This window comes from Cyprinus carpio, chromosome A12 (genome assembly GCF_018340385.1).
Source record: "Cyprinus carpio isolate SPL01 chromosome A12, ASM1834038v1, whole genome shotgun sequence".
In the NCBI taxonomy this organism is placed as follows: domain Eukaryota; kingdom Metazoa; phylum Chordata; class Actinopteri; order Cypriniformes; family Cyprinidae; genus Cyprinus; species Cyprinus carpio.
This window is the reverse complement of record NC_056583.1, coordinates 766581-785876: the sequence shown is the minus strand read 5'-3', so window position 1 is coordinate 785876 and position 19296 is coordinate 766581. Positions and strand designations below refer to the sequence as shown.

Sequence of the window (19296 nt, the reverse complement as noted above, 5' to 3'; positions counted from 1 at the left end):
CCAATAACATGCATTTTCAAACAGAATTGTACGAGATTTCATTAACATAAAACATAACATTTATTCATCTTTTATATAACACACAAAATAGATCTTATCACTGAAAAAAAGGCTTTGAAACAATTTTTATGCAAATTTCACAATTTTGTCATTTTTCTCACAGTTAGGTCAGAATTGTGAGATATAAACTCCCAATTACCTTTTTTTATATTTTATTCTGTGGTGAAAAAAAAACAGCAATTGCAAGATATAAGGTCCGAATTTCCAGATGTAAATTCAGAATTGTGAGATATAAACTGCCAATAGTAAAAAAAAAGTCTGAATTGTGAGATGCAAAGTCCCAATTACCTTTATTTAATTTTTTTTTTTCATCTGTGGCAGAAACAGTCTTCCATATACAGTGGTACCCCAAAAGAATATCAGCTTTTTATTCAGGGTCACAATGTCTTGTCTCATAAATATAAAGAATAAATCATAAATCTCAATATAAATCTAAATAATAAATAATAAATCTCCAAACGGTGTTCCCTATAGCTGAATTTCTGTTCAAGTTTACAAGGTAGAAAAAACACCAGCTTTACAAGATGCCTACACAGGTGCTGATGAAACGACTCTCACACACACACACACCATCTGGGATCGTCCCGTAGAGAGATCCGCTGACTAGCCCTCATTAGCTCCAATAAAAATCAACAGGGCTGCTATCAGACACAATACTGGGACATTCCCTCATGTCTGCTGGAAAACCTTCAAAGTCCTGGTTTATTTCACTGACGCAAACATTCTGGAAATGGAAAACATTTATAACTGGTGAAAAAAACTCTGGTTAAAAGGTTATTAGGTATTGCTGTCTGAACTCATTTCCAGCAGTGCTGCTTTCTAAAGCCGAGGCCTGCGTTTGATCTGAACGTTAGCATCGCTCTGATCCATTCTGCTTTAGAGAGAGCCACACACAAACACGCCAACTACACGCAAAACACCAGACTATACAGGACGCTCCACAGGTCAGAGAACACACTCGGAAAATTAGTCAAAATCTGGAAATGAACAGACAAAAAGCATATATAATCATTAATCATTCATGTGGTTATTATAGTTACCTAAAACTAAAACTAAAATTATAACCCCCCCAAAAAAACCTAACAAAAAAAAAAAAACATTTTTTTTTTTTTGAAAATAAACATTAACTGAGATCTAAATAAAAAAAAAAAATTAAATTTAGCTACACTTCCCATTTAGCTTAACTAGTACTAAAATCACTAAAACTATGATAAAATGTTTATATATATATATATATATACATATATATATATATATATATATATTATATAGCTAAAAATGTCAAAAACAAAAAACTCAAGATATTAATAAAAACTATAATAATATCTCAGTGATGCTGGATGGATTTTCATGCAGTCTTTTTCCTAAAAATAGTTTTCGTATGAATCAGACTGTGCAAATTTAGTTGAATGATAAAGTTTACATTCTCTTAAACTTCAAGGCCATAACCACATCTTTAACATTGGGGGAGGTGAACTTACATACATACCGATATTGGATTTTTGCCGATATTTTTTGAGTAATTTGGCCGATATCAGATGCAGACACGGATATATTTCCTTTCGCACCAAAAACAACACCTAATACTATAAATAAAAATAATAAAAAAATTACAAAAACTGCTTACAAATGGAGCAAAATCCTACTTTTTAGAACTACATAAACATTATTAAAGTTCTTTTTATAATGAGAGTATAAAGCTAAAATAAAATATAATAAAATCACTAAAATAAAATCAATCACTGCCATTTTTATTTATTTATTTATTTCAGACAGATGCAGTTGTAACCTTAACATTTTATTTGTAGGTTTGTAGATTGTCTAAAGCAAAAGAACTGTAAAAAATAAATAAATAATTTGTAACACACATGTGAAACTGGAGAAAATAGCCCAGAAGAACAAGGCCCATGTTTTCTCTGTGTGAATAAGCACAATATTGTTTCTTCAGGTGATGCTGTCCAGTTGTTGACATGCTGAACTGCTTCTGGAGCTGGAGGACTGATAACTGAATGATTTACTGTCTAAACAACACTTTAGCAATGCTTAATGAGCATTTAGTGCTCTCTAGGCATTGCAGAAATCATATTAAAAAGCCAACAGCACATCAGCACATCTAAAATAAACAGTTTTGTGGTTATGGAGCAGAAATGTTTGCTAGACTCAAGGGCAGAGCGCAGATCTGCTGCAATAAACACTGCAGGGACTCATTCGACTTTAAACTAAAACACTGTGTGCCGTAGAACATCAGCGAAACCTGTTACACTCAGGCAGATTTGAGGTTTTACAGGAAGGCAAAACAAACATTTAAAACTAAAACGACAACATTTACTGTGCCATCTAAATTGTATCAAATAAATATACTGCATCAAGATAACAGCCCACTCATAAAGATTTAACAACATATTTCACTGGATGGCACAAAACACATTAATTGATAGAATTATGAAACTGTATTTTTATTTATTTATGCATTTATTTAATTATTTATGCAGTTATGTATTTATTTATGCATTCTTTTAGTTATGCATGCATGTGTTTATTTGTGCATTTATGCTTTTATTTACTTATGCGTTTCTGTATTTATTTATGTATATATTGTGCACTTAAATTTTTTTTGCATTTATTTATTCATGCATTCATGTATGCATATATGCATTTATTTATGTATCTATGCATTTAGTGGTGCATTTATGCATTCATGTATGCATACATGCATTTATTTATTTATTTGTGTATATATCTATTTATCTATGCATTTATTGGTGCATTTATTTATGTATTTATTTATTTACATGCAGAGAGGCGCTACAATGAAGAAGCTAGTTGTAGATAACTGGTATCCAGATGGATTGACAATAACAGCCTCTCTAAACATCAATGAGCCTCTGGTGAAACAACAATATTATTTGAGAGAACAGCTTGTTGCATTAATCAACGGCAAGTGTTTGGTATTTTAAAGCATGAAAATGGGATGTGATTTATAGTTGTATTTTGCTTTGATTGACACATTTTTTTCCTAATTAATGTTGTTCAGTTTTGGCACAATCTGTTTTGTTTAAAGCGCTATATACTGTAAATAAAGGTGACTTGACTTGGCCATTATGGTTACCAAATTTATTCTGAAAACAAATCTACAGTGTGGAGATTGGAAACCAGTTGTATAAGAGACAAATCCATCATCATTATATGTTGAGTGAGTGTGAATAAGTGAGGTTACAACAGTTCCATATTCTCAGATCTTACAGAGGAATAAAAAAACGGTGTGATTTTCAAGCTGTGATTTTTACTGATTCTTCATGGTTGAACAAATCCTGAGCCAGAAAGTGAATGAATAAATTGAAGATATAATTACTTTTCAGTTACTTCTCAAGATGTAAAGAGATTCATTAGTAAATGTGTAAGTTAACCTGTTAACCCGCACCTGGATGCCGACGCACTGAACGCTCTTTGTTTGCACGTGTCAATGTTTTTGAATAGATTAAATGAAATGGGACAAAATAAATCTATGTATCATTATAAAGGTCTAAGCCTCAAGCATCGATGACAGATCACTGTTTTTCAATTGAAAGCTTATAAGGAATGTATTTGCTAAATTTGTGTAAGCAGCACACATCAAAACATGCATAAACAAAACGCAGTATATACCAGATTTATCATAATAAATGCAGAGATGAACAAAGATGAAGCAGGGGTCCAAGGCAAAATTAAAAGATGAGGCCCTTCTAATGTATGCATATTTTTATTTACCTTTACAAAGGCCTATTTTTACAAATGCATAATGTTTTGATATATTAAACATAAAACGTTGAATACTGATATTTGAAATTATTTAAATTATAAAAAGGTAGGCTAAGCTAAATGTGAAATTAAAACAGCCGTGTTAATAAGTGAGTCATTGAGATTGAACTGAATCATTTAAACTTTTGATTCATTCAGGAACGAAACATCATCATGTTGCTCAGAGAAGCAAAACAGCATTGTGGCTTTGTTTGGGATTATTTTTGTTGTGGAAATAGTGCAAAAACAGGCAATATGGTGTCTAAAACGTGAGTCTTTTATTTAACTTCTAGTTTATTGAACGGTTATAAAAAATAAAATAAAAATCAACATTTGTAATCATGGAAATTTTTGGAGAGAAAAAACAAACTCTATTAATAGGCTATATGAACTGTAAAATTATAACAAAGAGACAAGACTGAGCCTCAACAGCGTGACTTTGATACCAGAAATACATCATCCATTATCAATCTTTGTTTACATTATAGGCTAAAAAAATTAGAAGAATCATTCTCGCGTTTTGATGCCTCGCTGGTAATTTTTATTTTTTTATTTTTTTATTTTTTGTCACTTAGCCTGTTTTAATCAGGCTATTTGTCCGTCTATAAAAAATTGCTGATCAGCTGTAGGTCGACCTATATTATTATTATTATTATTGAGAACATTAAGATGATATTTCGACCTGTATTCTGCTACTGCGATTCTCTCTGATGATGCAGTAACCACTTACGACGGGGGAGAAAAAAAAAAAAACTTTGGTCTGTCAATCATTAGGTCCTTCAGACATAAGATATTTTACCGGTAATGTGACCAAAAATACTTAAGACCCATCAAATATGAATTTAAGACATTTTAAGACTTTTTAAGGCCTTTTATCAGGAAAACGTTAAGACTTTTTAAGGACCCCCGGACACCCTGGACTCAGGTGATGTGCGCATCTTTCCCGGTACCACCTATTCTATTGCAACTTATGTTAATACCTGCTAAACACTACCATAATATGCTGCTGCTAAGTGCAACCCTAGCTAACCTGTTTCCCAGTAACCCTATTAGTAATTGGACTATTACCAGTAATTAATCTTGCAAATAATTAAACGAAAATAAACTGGAATTAACAACGAAAACATCTGTTTGTCATGTAATTATCCTTAAGTCAATCTCATCTGCATTATGCACCGCTGTCTTGTTTCCTCTTTTCCTCCTCTTGTTTTTTTCCCCACTTCTGGCTGCCAGACCGATAAATCCTCTCCATGTTTAAATTAGCAATTGCACGAGTAAGTGCTGTGCCAGTTTGATAACGGCAGCTGACGCATCACGAGGAACAAGCAAGCACATCCAGCCTAACACAAGAGGGGTCCCCCTAGGGGGATGCAGATATATTGCTCCATTTTATATTAATGACATTTCCGATTGTTCAAATGGTCAGCTGTCGGGGGCCTCCTCAAAATGTGGGGCCCCAGGCAATTGCCTGCCTTGCCTGCCCTATTCCTACGCCTCTGCATAAACGCATCCACAGCTATAAATCCCGCTTTAGTTAGAAAGGTAAGGGTCCACTGAACGACATCCCAAAGAGCACTTTTAGTCCAACAAAGCAATAACGTTGTAATTTGGATGGTAATTCCTTTGTTTACGTCTCATTTCTTCGCGGACAGCATTGGTTGTATCCGTTATGGAATAACTTACTATCAAAAGACTGCGTCTTGGTAGTAAAAAACAGCATGGTTTTGTAGCATACAGTGTCACAAACAGAATGAGACGATCCACTAAAAAAAAAGTCAAAGATACAAAGAATATTGTTTATTTGAATAAACAATAGGGGGGCTAGATATACTGTAGTCTCAGAAAAATGGTTGCAGGAATCAATTTTTTCATGGTATCTTCTTCAGATTTAAAATAGAAACTCATGAGACATGTGACTTCAATCCATAAGTTTTCTAGATTGCTCTAGGACTGATTTCATGTATTTTTATATAAAAAATTTTTTTTAAAAAATTTAACTTCAGTGAACTTCAGTGTCTATAACTTTTTATATTTTTGAGCATTATCGGTGATGGATAGTAAAGCCCACAGGGTCTTCTATCCAAAGACACCAAAATTGTGTTTGTAGCACACTGAAGTCAGGAACTGTTGCAATTTTAAGTTAGGTACAGTAGGTCATTTTCAGCTGTGAGTGCCATAATGGGGGATGCAGGTTAACATTAACAAAAAATTAAGCAATCCTGAACAGAAGTGTTGTAAATTGTTAACTAATAAAATCTTACTGTAAAGGGTTACAGATTTTTTTTTCTGTGCTTTATTTTGATGTATTGCATGTTCAGATATTCATACAACAACATACTCTGGGGGCCATGAAATTTTGAAAGAGTTAAAATGTTTTTTTTTTCTTCTTCTTCTTCTTCTTCTTCTTTTCATAGTTATTATATGAAATTATAAAAATAAAATTATATAAATGTGAATACAAAGAGAGCAATTCTTTGAATGTTTTGCACAAAAACAAATTACTAATAGACACTATTTTCAACTCTTGTACTCTTATTTACTCCATAGTTGTTTGCAAATGTACCATGAGAACAGCAACATATTCGTTCAGTTTCATATCGCCACAGTGCTTCTTGTAAGAGAAATCAGAGTGTAACATTATATTTTGCAATAAACTCTTACTGAGAATAATAAACAGGAGATGCTAGACAGCTGAATGTAGAAAGTCATTTTGTTGGGAGGTTTGAGCCAGATGAGAATAAAGACAGGACAGAAAATAGTACGACTCGTTATACAGTCTGCATTATGATGAGTCAAGGTCATTTATGTGGATGAAATACAGAAAGAATATCACAATAGGAGTAGTATAAAGCTTTGTTTATGTGCTGTAACTCTGTCTATAAGAGTGTGTGTGTTATGTCTGCTGTGCTTCAGTAGTGTCGTGTGTTTGTCCACATGCGTGTGTATTCTGCAGAAGCGGATCAATAGTCTGTGAAAGCATTTGGAGATGTTTTCATACAGGCACGACGAGGACGTCCATTCTTAGTCCCAGCGGGGACAGAAAAGGACAGTTTCTGCAGTCTGTCAGACAATGACCAGCCTCAAAAACAGAAAGGACTTACAAAACACTTAAATATATTATATTTAATAGTAGAAAACTACTTCTAACTACTACATGTATTTCTCATATTCCCTTTTCCATCTTTGCGTCCTTCACTGCAGGAGTGTTTCTAAAGCAGAGAAACGCAATAGAGCAGATACAAAATGACAGAAAAATTATCTGTTGAAATTATCTGTGTTTTTGTAATTCTGTAATGTTTTTTCGGTTAAGGCAACTGACAGCTTTTACATCGCTATCATGTCTTTCTCTGAAGGAAACAAATGCAAAATAGACAGCTCACTAGAATATTAGATCACGCTTCTGAAAGCAACTTGTTCTCAACCAGCATGTTTATTACATAAAAAAAGAAACCTGCAATTAAGCATTTAGATTGCAATTATGTTAAGAGGCACTATACGACAATGCAAAACTCATTTTAGTCTACAAGACATCAGTCTGATTATATATATAAGATGTTTTTTCTGAAACAAATTAATGCTTTTATTCATCAAGGATGCATTAAATTGACCAAAAGTGACAGTAAAGATATTTATAATGTGACAAAAGATTTCTATTTCTAATCAATGCTGTCCTATTCATCAAAGAATCCTGAAAAATAAAATGCATCACGGTTTTCACAAAAATATCCGGCAGCACAACTGTTTTTAAACACTGAAAATAATCAGAAATGTTTCTTGAGCAGCAAATCAGCATAAAATTCAGCATAAAATAAATTACATTTTACAACATATCCAAACAGAAAACAGTTATTTTAAATTGTATAATATCTCACCCATCTTTGACCTAATAAATGCAGCTTTGGTGAGCAGAAGAGACTAATTTCCAAGCATATAAGCATAACAGAATGATATTTATGTTGCACAATGGCTTTTAGTTCATTAATAGCATGCATATGTAGAACTAGAACAGTGCATTTCATAATCTGGAGTCTCAAGAGTGATTGGTGCAAAGAGGAATTGGATTGGACTTGATATTTTAGGTTTATGCATCCAGACACAGAGGAAAAAATAGCCTCAGTTTCTCTGCCAGTTGTGTAAGCGATCAGAAAGCACAGTTTCAGTACAGCAAGCGTCCTGATGAGTATAAGCCACGAGACACAAGCCGTGACTCAGGACTCTCAAATACTGACAAATGCAATCGAGTGGTGAGAAGCCATTTTTTCCAACACCATTCAGATGCAAATAAGGCACTCTGGTATTTCAGCAGATGCAACACTGAAAGTGTACTACACCTACAGCTCTGCTCTAAGTGCGCTTTATGATTGCATTGAGCTGGAGATCACACCGGGCTCATGTGTGCAGATCAAATCAACTAAAGGACAGGACCATCAGTCATTCAGGATGGACGGGGATTTTAAAATGCTGCAAGAAAAGCTACACACATTATAGCTCTGCTCCAAAACTTATTAAGCTGTACATTACATGTTCATGTAAGCTCCCGAGAGACTCGACTCACAACGGATGCATATACAGGTGATGCAAGAGAAACAAGATTCTGTAATGACCATTAATATACATGACTTCTCAATTGCTTTATTAGATTAAAATAGGGACAAAGGTGAGTCTATGATGCCTTAAAATGCATCCTCTGTTGCCATTTACATTAAATTGAATATTAGATTGAATATAATCTTGCAAAGACAAGCAGTTATATCAGCTTGGCCAATTTTTATGGTTTTATTTTTCAAACAACAATTCCCCCCAACAACAAATAATCTCAAAAAACTTCCAACAATCTTAAGAAATTAACAAACAAACATCCATCAACCAACATTAAATAGAACGTTCATTCAAAGGTACTCGATCAAAAACATTTACACATTGTTCATGCAATATTTTTCTCAAACACATTTAATTGGATTTAATTTGTTAGATGAAATAAAACTAGCAAGGTGTCAAGGCAACATTTCTCATTGTCATTCACTTTTTCTTGATGTACTAAAATAACTAAAACTGAAAATAAATAAATAAATAAATATGTGTGTGTGTGTGTGTGTGTGTGTGTGTGTGTGTGTGTGTGTGTGTGTGTGTGTATAGGGACATTTAAAAACAACAAAAACTAATAAAAATGACAAGAACACAGAATAAAATTACTAAAACTTTAACTAAAATTAAAATAAAAAACTGAAAATGCAAAAATAAAATATAATTTAAAATATTACCCAAACTATAACATTATCTCAATGATACCAAAACAAAATTAGCTCAGAGAACAAAGTGACATTCCCAAAAAAAAATGGTCAAACGAAACGCTACCTTAATGTTTTCAGTCACACTTTAATTTAAGGTTCAGTTCACACTATTAACAAACCATTAACTAAGACTTTTGCTTCAATAAACACCTTAATAGAGATGTAGAATATGGTCATGCAGAATATGTGCTATAAGTACTAATAAACAGTCAATATGTTAATAATATGCATGCTAATAGTTAATAGTGAGAATTGGTCCCTACACCGAAGTGTTACCATGTTTTCTCAAATATTCACATAACCAAGAAATAATTTTTGGTAACAATTTAATAGTTTAGTTTAGTTTATTTATTTATAAAGCACATCTAAAAGCAACAGGAGTTGCAACCAAAGTGCTGTACAACAAATATAAAACAAAGTAAAAACATACCCAATCTAGACAGACAAAGGAACAAATAAAATTTTACTCCCTCAAACAAAATTAAAACATACAGAATAAAAATAGATTTTCAAAGAGGATTTAAACAAAGAAATAGAAGGGCAAGATCTTATGTGGAGGCGAAGACTGTTCCAGAGCCTAGGAGCTGCCCCAGCAAAAGCCCTGTCGCCTTTAGTTTCAAAATGTGAACGAGGGACTGAGAGGAGAAATTGGCTCAATGACCGAAGAGATCTAGAGGTAGAATGTGGAATGAGAAGATTACAAATATACTGGGGAGCACAACCATGAAGAGCTTTAAAAACAAAGAGCAAAATCTTAAAATAAACACGGAACTTGACCGGAAGCCAATGTAGGGAGGCGAGTACTGGGTTAACACGTTTTCTAGTGCCAGTCAAAAATCTGGCTGCCACATTTTGCACCAAATGCAATCGGTGCAGAGATGATTTAGGCAAACCCAGATAAAGTGAGTTGCAATAATCCAATCTTGAAGTTATAAACGCATGAATTACTGTTTGAAGGTCCTTCATGGAAGGCATCCTCTTGATTCTAGCAACTGATCTTATTTGAAAGAAACTGCTTTTCACAACAGCACTGATCTGCTTATCAAAAGAAAATGCAGGATCAAAGACAATGCTAAGGGTTCTAACTCAGTCGCGTACATTTGATGACAGGGGCCCAGCTGCTTGGCTATGCCAGACGGCACATTTGTTGGACGAAAAACCATTATTTCCATTTTATCCTTATTCAACTGTAAAAAATGTAAGTCCATACAGCATTTAACGTCCTGAAGACATGCAAACAGTTTAGACACAGAACAGTTATTGTTTTTAACAGGAAAATAAAGTTGAGTGTCGTCGGCAAAGAAATTATATGATAAAATAAAGGAGAAAAGCAGAGGACCCAAAATAGAGCCCTGTGGAACACCATAGGAGATTTGATAAACAATTCCCCCAATTCACAGAAAAAGATCTGTCCTTAAGGTATGAAGCAAACCAGTTCAGCACAGATCCCTGGAAACCAGCCACCTGATCAAGTCTTTGAAGAAGGATGTCATGGTCTATTGTATCAAATGCTGCACTTAAATCAAGCATGATTAAGATACAGCAAGAACCAGAATCAAGGGAAAGTAAAATATCATTAACCTTCAAGAGGGCAGATTCAGTACTATGAAATTCTCTAAACCCAGACTGAAATGTGTCAAAAATATGAAAAGTACTTAAGTAAGATGAGATCTGAGAATAAACAACTTTTTCCAAAACTTTTGAGATTAAAGATAATTTAGAAATGGGTCTATACAGTAGTTATTTAGGTCATGCTGATTATGCTTTTTAACAGTGGTTGACTATAGCATGTTTAAAAGAAGCTGGGGCAATTCCATTTGTTAAGGAGCTACTGATAATAGCAGTAAAAACTTGACTTAAGGCTGGAAAAGATCCGAGAAGGCAGAACATCAGAGTGACAAAAAGAGGGCTTCATACTAAGGACAATATCATAAAGCTGTGAAGGTGATACAGGTCGGAAAAGAGATAGGAAGCTCTAATGAGAAGCCATTTCTAGAGGAAAATAATTTTGAGATGTTATGTTAGACCTGATACACTCGACTTGATAAATAAAATGTTTTAAAAACCAGTGGAGAATTCTAATGAAGCACTAGGAGCAGGATTTAAAAAGACATTAATTGTGTTAAAAAAGTATCTACGGCCTATATGCATTTTGTGCAATTAAATCTGACATGTATTTCCTCTGAGCTTCCTTTGCAGTACTCTGATACCGTTTAAGACATTCTCTGAAAATTTTGTATGATATCTGAAGTTTATCTTTCTTCCAACTGTGCTCAGCATGCCTACACTCTTGTCTGATGGCACGAATGGGTATATTTTGTATATTTTTTTATCATCACCTTGGATCTCTTTAACCTTAGGGGAGCAACTGAGTCCAAGGTGGAAGTGCAGGTACTATTAAAAAGATCAACTAATTCATCAGGATGAACACAAGATGATAGAACATTCACAGCAGTTGGAATTTGGATAGATAAATACACATCATTGAAAGACTTGACAGTAGAGGAATTAAAACATCTAGAATAATGAGGAGAGTCATAGAATTTAAGCAGAGTACAAGGCAATACAGAGTCAAAAGTTGAACTAGTTAATATTAACTAGTTGTTTATTAGCATGCATATTACTTGGCTGTTTATTAGTAATTATAAAGCACATATTAATGCCTTATTTTGTATGATCATATTGTAGATATCTTAATCCTACCTCATAACTAAACTTAACAACTACCTAACTAATAATAAGCAGCAAATTAGGAGTTTATTGAGGCAAAAGTTGTAGTTAATAGTAAGAATTGGACCCCAAACTAAAGTGTGACAGAAGTTTTTAAAACTGGACGTTTTGAACATACATATTTAAACTTAACAAGAACCTATTTTGCTAGCCATTCTATTCTCTTTTACATTCACAGTTCTGTTTCTCTGCTTCCTTTATGTTCAAAAACTGACAGTCAACATTATTTTCTGTGATAATCAACAGCATGCCACAGATATTGTCGATCAATAACAAAGATGAAGAGACTTTATTACGGTCACTTATTAGTCCGCCAAACTATTTATGTAAAATCAATTTTCTATTAACTCCAAGGACAGAAAGATTACAAGTGACACATGAACAGCTTCTTTTTATTCCAAATTCAGCAGCTGTAATATTACTGTCCTGCATGTTTTGTTAATGCATTCAAAGTCATAAAGATCTGTCAGACTGCATGCACATATTTCATTAATGCTTCAAGTTCATTTATTTGACAAAGTCATGTAATATGCAAAATAGTGTACAGTTATTTATAGGGTTAGGAATCGTTAACAATTTTCAGATTCCGGTTCCATTAAAATCATTAAACAACTATTAAAAAAAATAGTGGTAAGGAAAAATGCACAAAACTCAACTACTCAATACTGTTTATTACTTATTGTCAACTTCATTTAAAGGTTGGCAATGTCAAAATTCAACATGTATATTACGGTATACAAATTTTCCGGTTCCGATTCCATTTAAATGTACTATTATTGTTTTTTACTATTTTACCTTCATTGAATGTAGTGTTGCTGGAAGGTAGTAAGTAATGTTGAGTAATGCAAGTCCATCAATCAGCATGTGCTTCAAAGTTGATGTTTTTTACACTATCAATAACATTTTGCTTTTCAAGCAGGATTAAGCTGGTTGGCCAAATAGTCCCTTGAGGGCTAAGACATTTGTTCATTTCCCTAAATTAATGAAATATACACTGTTATACTTATAACCATGTATACACACATTCCATAAAGCCCCTATTTTACAAATAATAATGCAGTCAGGAGATGCTGTGATGCAATGAGTGGTTTCCACATCTTTAAACATTTAAAATGCATGAAAATAAATATTTTCTATCACTTTGTTTATCACTCTTGAAATGACATGTACACTAAATAATCTATCCCTCATACTTACATAACAATAGCAGTCTATTTATTTAGTTGTCCAAGTTGAAGTCAGTATGTGTATTAATGACAATATGGGACAAATATTAAGTAATTTAGTGGCGACGTGCATTGTTATCAAAGGTGCAAGTGTTCGGCAGTTAAAGACACAATGCGGCGCGCACGTCTGTGGAATGTGCGTCATTAGAAACAATGTGCTCAGTAATTAAAGAGGCAGGGCAGCGTTTCTGTTATTTGGTTTGTGACATCCTTTACGGGAAATCCCAAATCGTCAGAACAACAGCGCAAGGCTGCTCACAGCACTTGGTCATGTGTCGCACCAGAACTGTTTTCGGAACCGAAACTTAGAAATTGCTCACGTTTCCAGTTCTTTTCAAAAAACTGGTTCTCGGTTCCCAACCGTAGTTAGTTAGGACAAGTACAAATTCTGTCAGTAACATTTAGCTTGATTCAAAGACACTGAAACGGATCGCAGGTCTAAAGCGTGTGTGAGAGGATAACAGGGATTACAGAAGAAACGGCTCAATTACAGCATAAAGTCTCTCCTCTGTATCACTGTTTACAGAGCACAGCCTCACAAACGCTGCTTCTGCCAATCCGACAAGTCAATTACTGCTTCAAACAATGGGGGACTACAGTTTTGGGACTACAGATGTAGACAGGAGTGTTTGGGAAACCTATTCGCCAGTGCAATTAGAGAAAAGACATTAACTCTCATAATGCATTCGGGTCAATTTTGACCTGGAAGAGATGCATGAAAATTTCTAAAAAATACATAGATATTAGTAAGGGAAGAAAACTTTTCAAATGCCTTAAGACACTCAAAATACACATTTATTTATTTATTTATTTATTTATTTATTTATTTATTTATTTTTAAAGATAGAACCATTTAAAAAATAAAATTTTACATGTTTTGTGTTCGGGTCATTCTGACCCAGTTATGTATGGAGTACCATAAGTGTCAAAAACACTTTTTGTTAAATTATCTATGATATTATATTAAGTCTCAAAAACCCTTTGTAAACTCTATTCAGCATTTTCCTCATATCTTACACACTTTTGGGACTGAATTTTGTTGATAAACATGAATACGCACACCTATGTACTAACCACTGCAGCATTTTTTCATTAACCTTTTTTCATCTGAAAGTAAAAGTTTATGCAAGTGAAATGAATTTATTTTGTTTGAAAACTTTTTAGAGTAATATTTATGTTGTTTTGATGTTGTTTCGTTAGAAATAAATACGTAGGTTTGTAGGAATTTAATTTCCATGTATTATAAAATTCAAGTTAAATGTTGGTATAGATTTCATATATTTCATATATATCTACACACACACACACATATATATATATATATATATATATATATATATATACACACACACATATACATTTAAGTGTGTTTCATTTGTAATATGAAATATCAGAATTTCTCAAATAATTTATTTTTTAATTAATAAAAAGGGATAGATTCAGTAATACCATACACATTTTTCCACATTTACTTGTTATTGAGAAGTCGCTTATCAGATACAGTATGGTTTAAGTTGAAAAATACTGTTATGATGTACAAAATAACAATTCTGTGAAATGCAAATAGACTACACAGATTTTGAATGCATTTTGAGAATTAAATTATTTGAAGATAGAGAGTGGGAATATGATTGAAACAAAAACAACAACTCAATCTAGCATATTACTATTGATTAAAAAACGTAAAAGCTTATGAAATATGAATAGATTCACTTTCCATCTAAAGAGAAACCTTTAAAGAAATCCTTTCAGATTTTCATTGACCAAAGCAGTCTGAACACAAAGACACTTTGTCATGTCCTGTAGATTAGTTCACGTAAATGATAGAGCACTGGGTTTGTGAAAAGCTTTCTTTGCCTTTGGCTGTACTGAAGTAATGGAAGAGTTGAAATGATGCACAGCTGTCTCAGGAACGCCAAATCATTCATCAGTTTGTGTCGTCTGTCTGTAGTGCTCTTAAAAATTGTTCTGAAAATAAAAGCCCTGAGGAGCTTCGATAGATAATGACGGATTCTTTCTTATTGATATAAAAGAAAAGAGACACAGAAATGGCCTATTTCATTGCCAGATGTAACGTCTTATGGTTTTGCTGCTTCATAGTAGCTAAGCACAAGCCTTTTAGTGCTCATAAGGACAAAGAAAATAAAGACAGAACTGTCTGCCATCATTTCATTTTATGAACCAATTGATTTTTACTTAAATGAGTCCTATTAGACAGTGCATTGAAATAATACTCAACTCTGAGTTCTAAATCTGATAAAAAAATGCATGCATTATATGCATTAATCCATGTATATTTCATATCCTTCAGTGCAACAGAGGATTGTATTGAAATAATAAACGACAATTAATTCTGAAGCTTTATAAATGTATGCATTTTTAAGCATAAATGCATGGTTCGACTACAATGCAACAGAGGTTTGCATTGAAGTAATAAACAATTCTAAAGCTGATTAAAAAATGCATGCATTTACACTTCCAGAATAATTACAAAGACTGGAATAATTTGAATTTAATGTTTTTGAAATACGTATTTAATGCTCACCAAGTCTGCTATTATTTGATTAAAAATACAGTAAAATAAATATAACAATAACAACATCATAAAATATAAAAATAGAATTGTCCTTATTATTTAAGCTTAATTATCAGCTTTAGAATTCTTTTTTTTTCAATGCAATACTCTGTTGCGTTAGAAAAAATCTTAATTATTCCAAATTTTGAGTGTATATTAGTGTATATATTTTAATGCATGTATTTCTAATTCTCTACTCACCCTGAAGTCTATACCGACTGTAGAGATGAAGCTCCCAGCCAGAAACGCTCCATCTTTAAAGCGAACCAGCAGACAGGTTTTCCCCACCCCAGAGTCACCAACCAGCATTACCTGGACAGAAAGACATATGAAAGACGGAGCAAAACACAATCTATCCCAGCATCTCTCCTCTCATCTTCCCCGCCTCTTATTCATTCTATTAAGATACAAATAACTTCTCATCTTTCCATCAGTGCTTCAATCAAACTATGTCTCATTCCCTGCAGCTCTTAGAAAGACTTTTTCAAGGCCGTAAAGATTAAAGGCAGGAATATCGGAGAGAGAAGAGAGGGTTTGCTTGCAGCGAGTTGAGATTAGAACAAAACTACACACTTAGTACACCAAACCAGTGATTTTACCTGAAGGAAGCAGGGCTATTCCAATTAATTAAAACTAATAATAAAAAAAAAAATGTAAAAAAAAATATATAAATAAAATATATTATATAAAATATATATTTAAACAAAAATAAAATATGATAAAATAAGGTAGTTGCAAGGAAACATTTAGTTTCATTTAGTTTAACTTGATGTATTAAAACAATTAAAACTAAAATTAAAAAAATCATAAAAACTATACAGACATAAAAATATAAAAACAATAAGAATACATTACAAAAAGTTACAAAAAAACTAAAATAACAACAAAAAAAAAACTTTAAAATTGAAATGAAAACAGAAAATATACAAATAAAAATTACTTTAAAAATTTAGAGGATAGAGAGAGATATTTTTCATACATTAGAATGTGTCTCATTTTATTTTTAAGAGCAAAAAAATAATGACCATGATACATCTTTACCATGATTTACAGGAACTTCAGTGTAACAATCGTTTGTATACCAAAAAAAGTCAGGCATATTTAGAACAAGATTCATTAGATGTTTTTAATCATTTAAAATATTATAAAATTGAGTATAATTTAATCACAAAATGTAGTCACTTAATCTTTTATATATTTTAATAAATACAGGTAAGAATAATAATGTTGCTTCATTTGTACATTAATATATGCATCACGCTAAATGACCATGAAACAATATTTCACCAATATTTTTACATTTTATTTTCACTAAAGTTATTTGAAAGATGTAGAAACTTTACTTGCAGTTACAGTAATATGCGTTCAGTGGATATAAAATCACTTTTGTAAACTGAATTTGATGCAGGCACCAGAATGGGACGTCTGTAATAAAACGAACAGCATATTACCTCAATAATACTAAAATAACACTGAAGTAAACAGATTTTCCTGTGTATAAAACTATTTAGAATTAAACTTCATTTCTAAATAAATTCACTGTTAGGCTTTTTGATTCCCCTTAAACTTGTGATGCACAGACAAGCTCAGGTGTCTCATTAAAGCCTCATTAAAAAAAATACTTTATCATTTTCCATGAACAGCATTGCTTGTTTTTAGTTTACAAGATAATTGTTTTAGAAATGTTTGCAACTGCTGGTGGTAGTTGAAGAGATTTCTTCCTTCAAATGTAATGAATTAAATGAAATGCAGCATAATATGAGTTCAAATTTCTGGTTTGGGGTTCTTGAGTCTCACTGATGGCGTTGTGGGGTACAAAACAGGTTAGGAAACACTGGTTTAAGTTTATGGAGCTGCAGGATCAGTTTGGGAAAGCTATGCTTGCGCCTCTCGTAAATGACTGCTGACCATTCCTTACTGCATTTGATGCCATTTAATGAATAAGCTATGCATATGATTCATCAAGGAGTGATTATATAAATGCATAATTCACCAGATCAAACTGTCTTCCACATCAGAGTCACCTAAACATTTCAGCTTAAATGTGCAAAGCTCAAAACATCTTATTATGCAGAATGTGGCTGGAGAAATCCGAATACGTCAGTGTTGAATTCAAGTAAGTGAGCATACTTGCGTCAGGCTGGATAACCCAGTAGCTGTGCTCCAGCTTATCTGTATTGACACAGCTGTTCAATTAGAGCACGCGCTTAACTTCAGTCAAACGTAGCGCGTAATTCTCGTCCATATGGGGCAGCTGGGTAGCACTGCATTGTTTTTAAATACTGTAGCACAAATAAAAGCCACAAACTAGTGAAGCTGCACACAATCATCAGAGCTATAAAATATAAATTGTATAACACAGTTTCCATGTTTATGCTGGCAAACTATTTATGCTCACATATGCATACAGATGTATGGCAAGCCATGTTCCCCTTTAAAATGTAATAGTAAAAACTTACTATTATCTACTGTTAATGTTATAAGTGCTTATCTTTCAATATTATTAATTAATCTAATAACAACTAGTGCCTATTCAACAACTGGACCTAGTGACACATTGCCTAGATGCTAGCTAGAACTGGAATACTTTATTTTCTTCTGAATGGTTAGTGAAATTCAAATATTCTAGTAATCACTACTTATCAGTAAATAAAGAAAATACTTTTACTAGTTGTAATAGAATAGTTACTTGATACTATTAAGATACTGACTAGTAGAAATGGGATAAGTACTAGTATGGAAAGGATGAGAACTAGTGACAAATTGAATCGATGCAGTTAGAATTGGAAAATCAGACTAAATGGTTAGTGAACTAGTCACTGTAAAACTAAAAACACGCTATTACCAGTTACAATGTAATAGTTACTTAATACCACTGAGATCATTACTAGTAGAAGGGGAATAAGCACTGAATAAAAACTAGTGAGAAACTGATACTAGTTGAAATTTTAAATAATTTGCATATTCTTAATGGTAAATTAAATTCAAATATACCATGGTTTTGCAATGAAACAATGGAATAGTTACAGGCTACTTAACACTAGTGAGAAAAGTTAGAGCTAGTAGAAAGGAAATAAGTGTTAGTATGTAATGGACGCTCTGAGATGTAATTTAGTAGATATATTTAAACACAAGTAACATAAAAACACATAAAGAACTACATGTATAAACCGCTTGCCATACTGCATTGGGTTCGCGTTGTTGAAAGCGGCTTGTAGTGTACCTTGAAGGCGATGTCGTAGAATTCCCCGCTGCTGCTGAGAGAGGGACTACATGTTCCGCGACAAAGAGACTCTTAAGCCGGTGTTCTGAAATATTCGGTGTCTGAGATTTTCGGTGACGCTGGGCGGAGCTACATGAATATTCATGAGTTTCTGTTTCGCGTTAAAGCGACTCTGATAATATTAGTACGTTTTCACCGGATCACAAAAACTGTCTCAACAAGGTAGGTTAATTACGTTTCAGCTTCTAACGAAGATAAGCAAACGTTGAATATAATTGTTCGTTTGTGCACAAAATGTTATTGTTTTGCTGTTTTAAATGTTTACTCAACGATTACAGCCACTGATGCCAGAAGCAGCCTATCGTTAGAATACGCTACAAGTAAATTGGCCAGCCAGCTGTTAAATATTTTTCT

General features: G+C 33.0%; 1 protein-coding gene across 1 annotated transcript in view; it reads right to left on the bottom strand.

The window, feature by feature from the left end:
• The window catches only part of LOC109054890 (ras-related protein Rab-26-like), a 57708-nt gene that overhangs the window by 36322 nt on the left and 2090 nt on the right, over positions 1-19296 (bottom strand). Inside the window, exons 2-3 of the mRNA XM_042768253.1 lie at positions 18883-18953; positions 15861-15971 (exon numbers count right to left, since the gene is read on the bottom strand). Of these exons, the coding sequence (XP_042624187.1) occupies positions 15861-15971; positions 18883-18953 (182 nt within the window). The remainder of the gene's footprint in view (positions 1-15860; positions 15972-18882; positions 18954-19296) is intronic.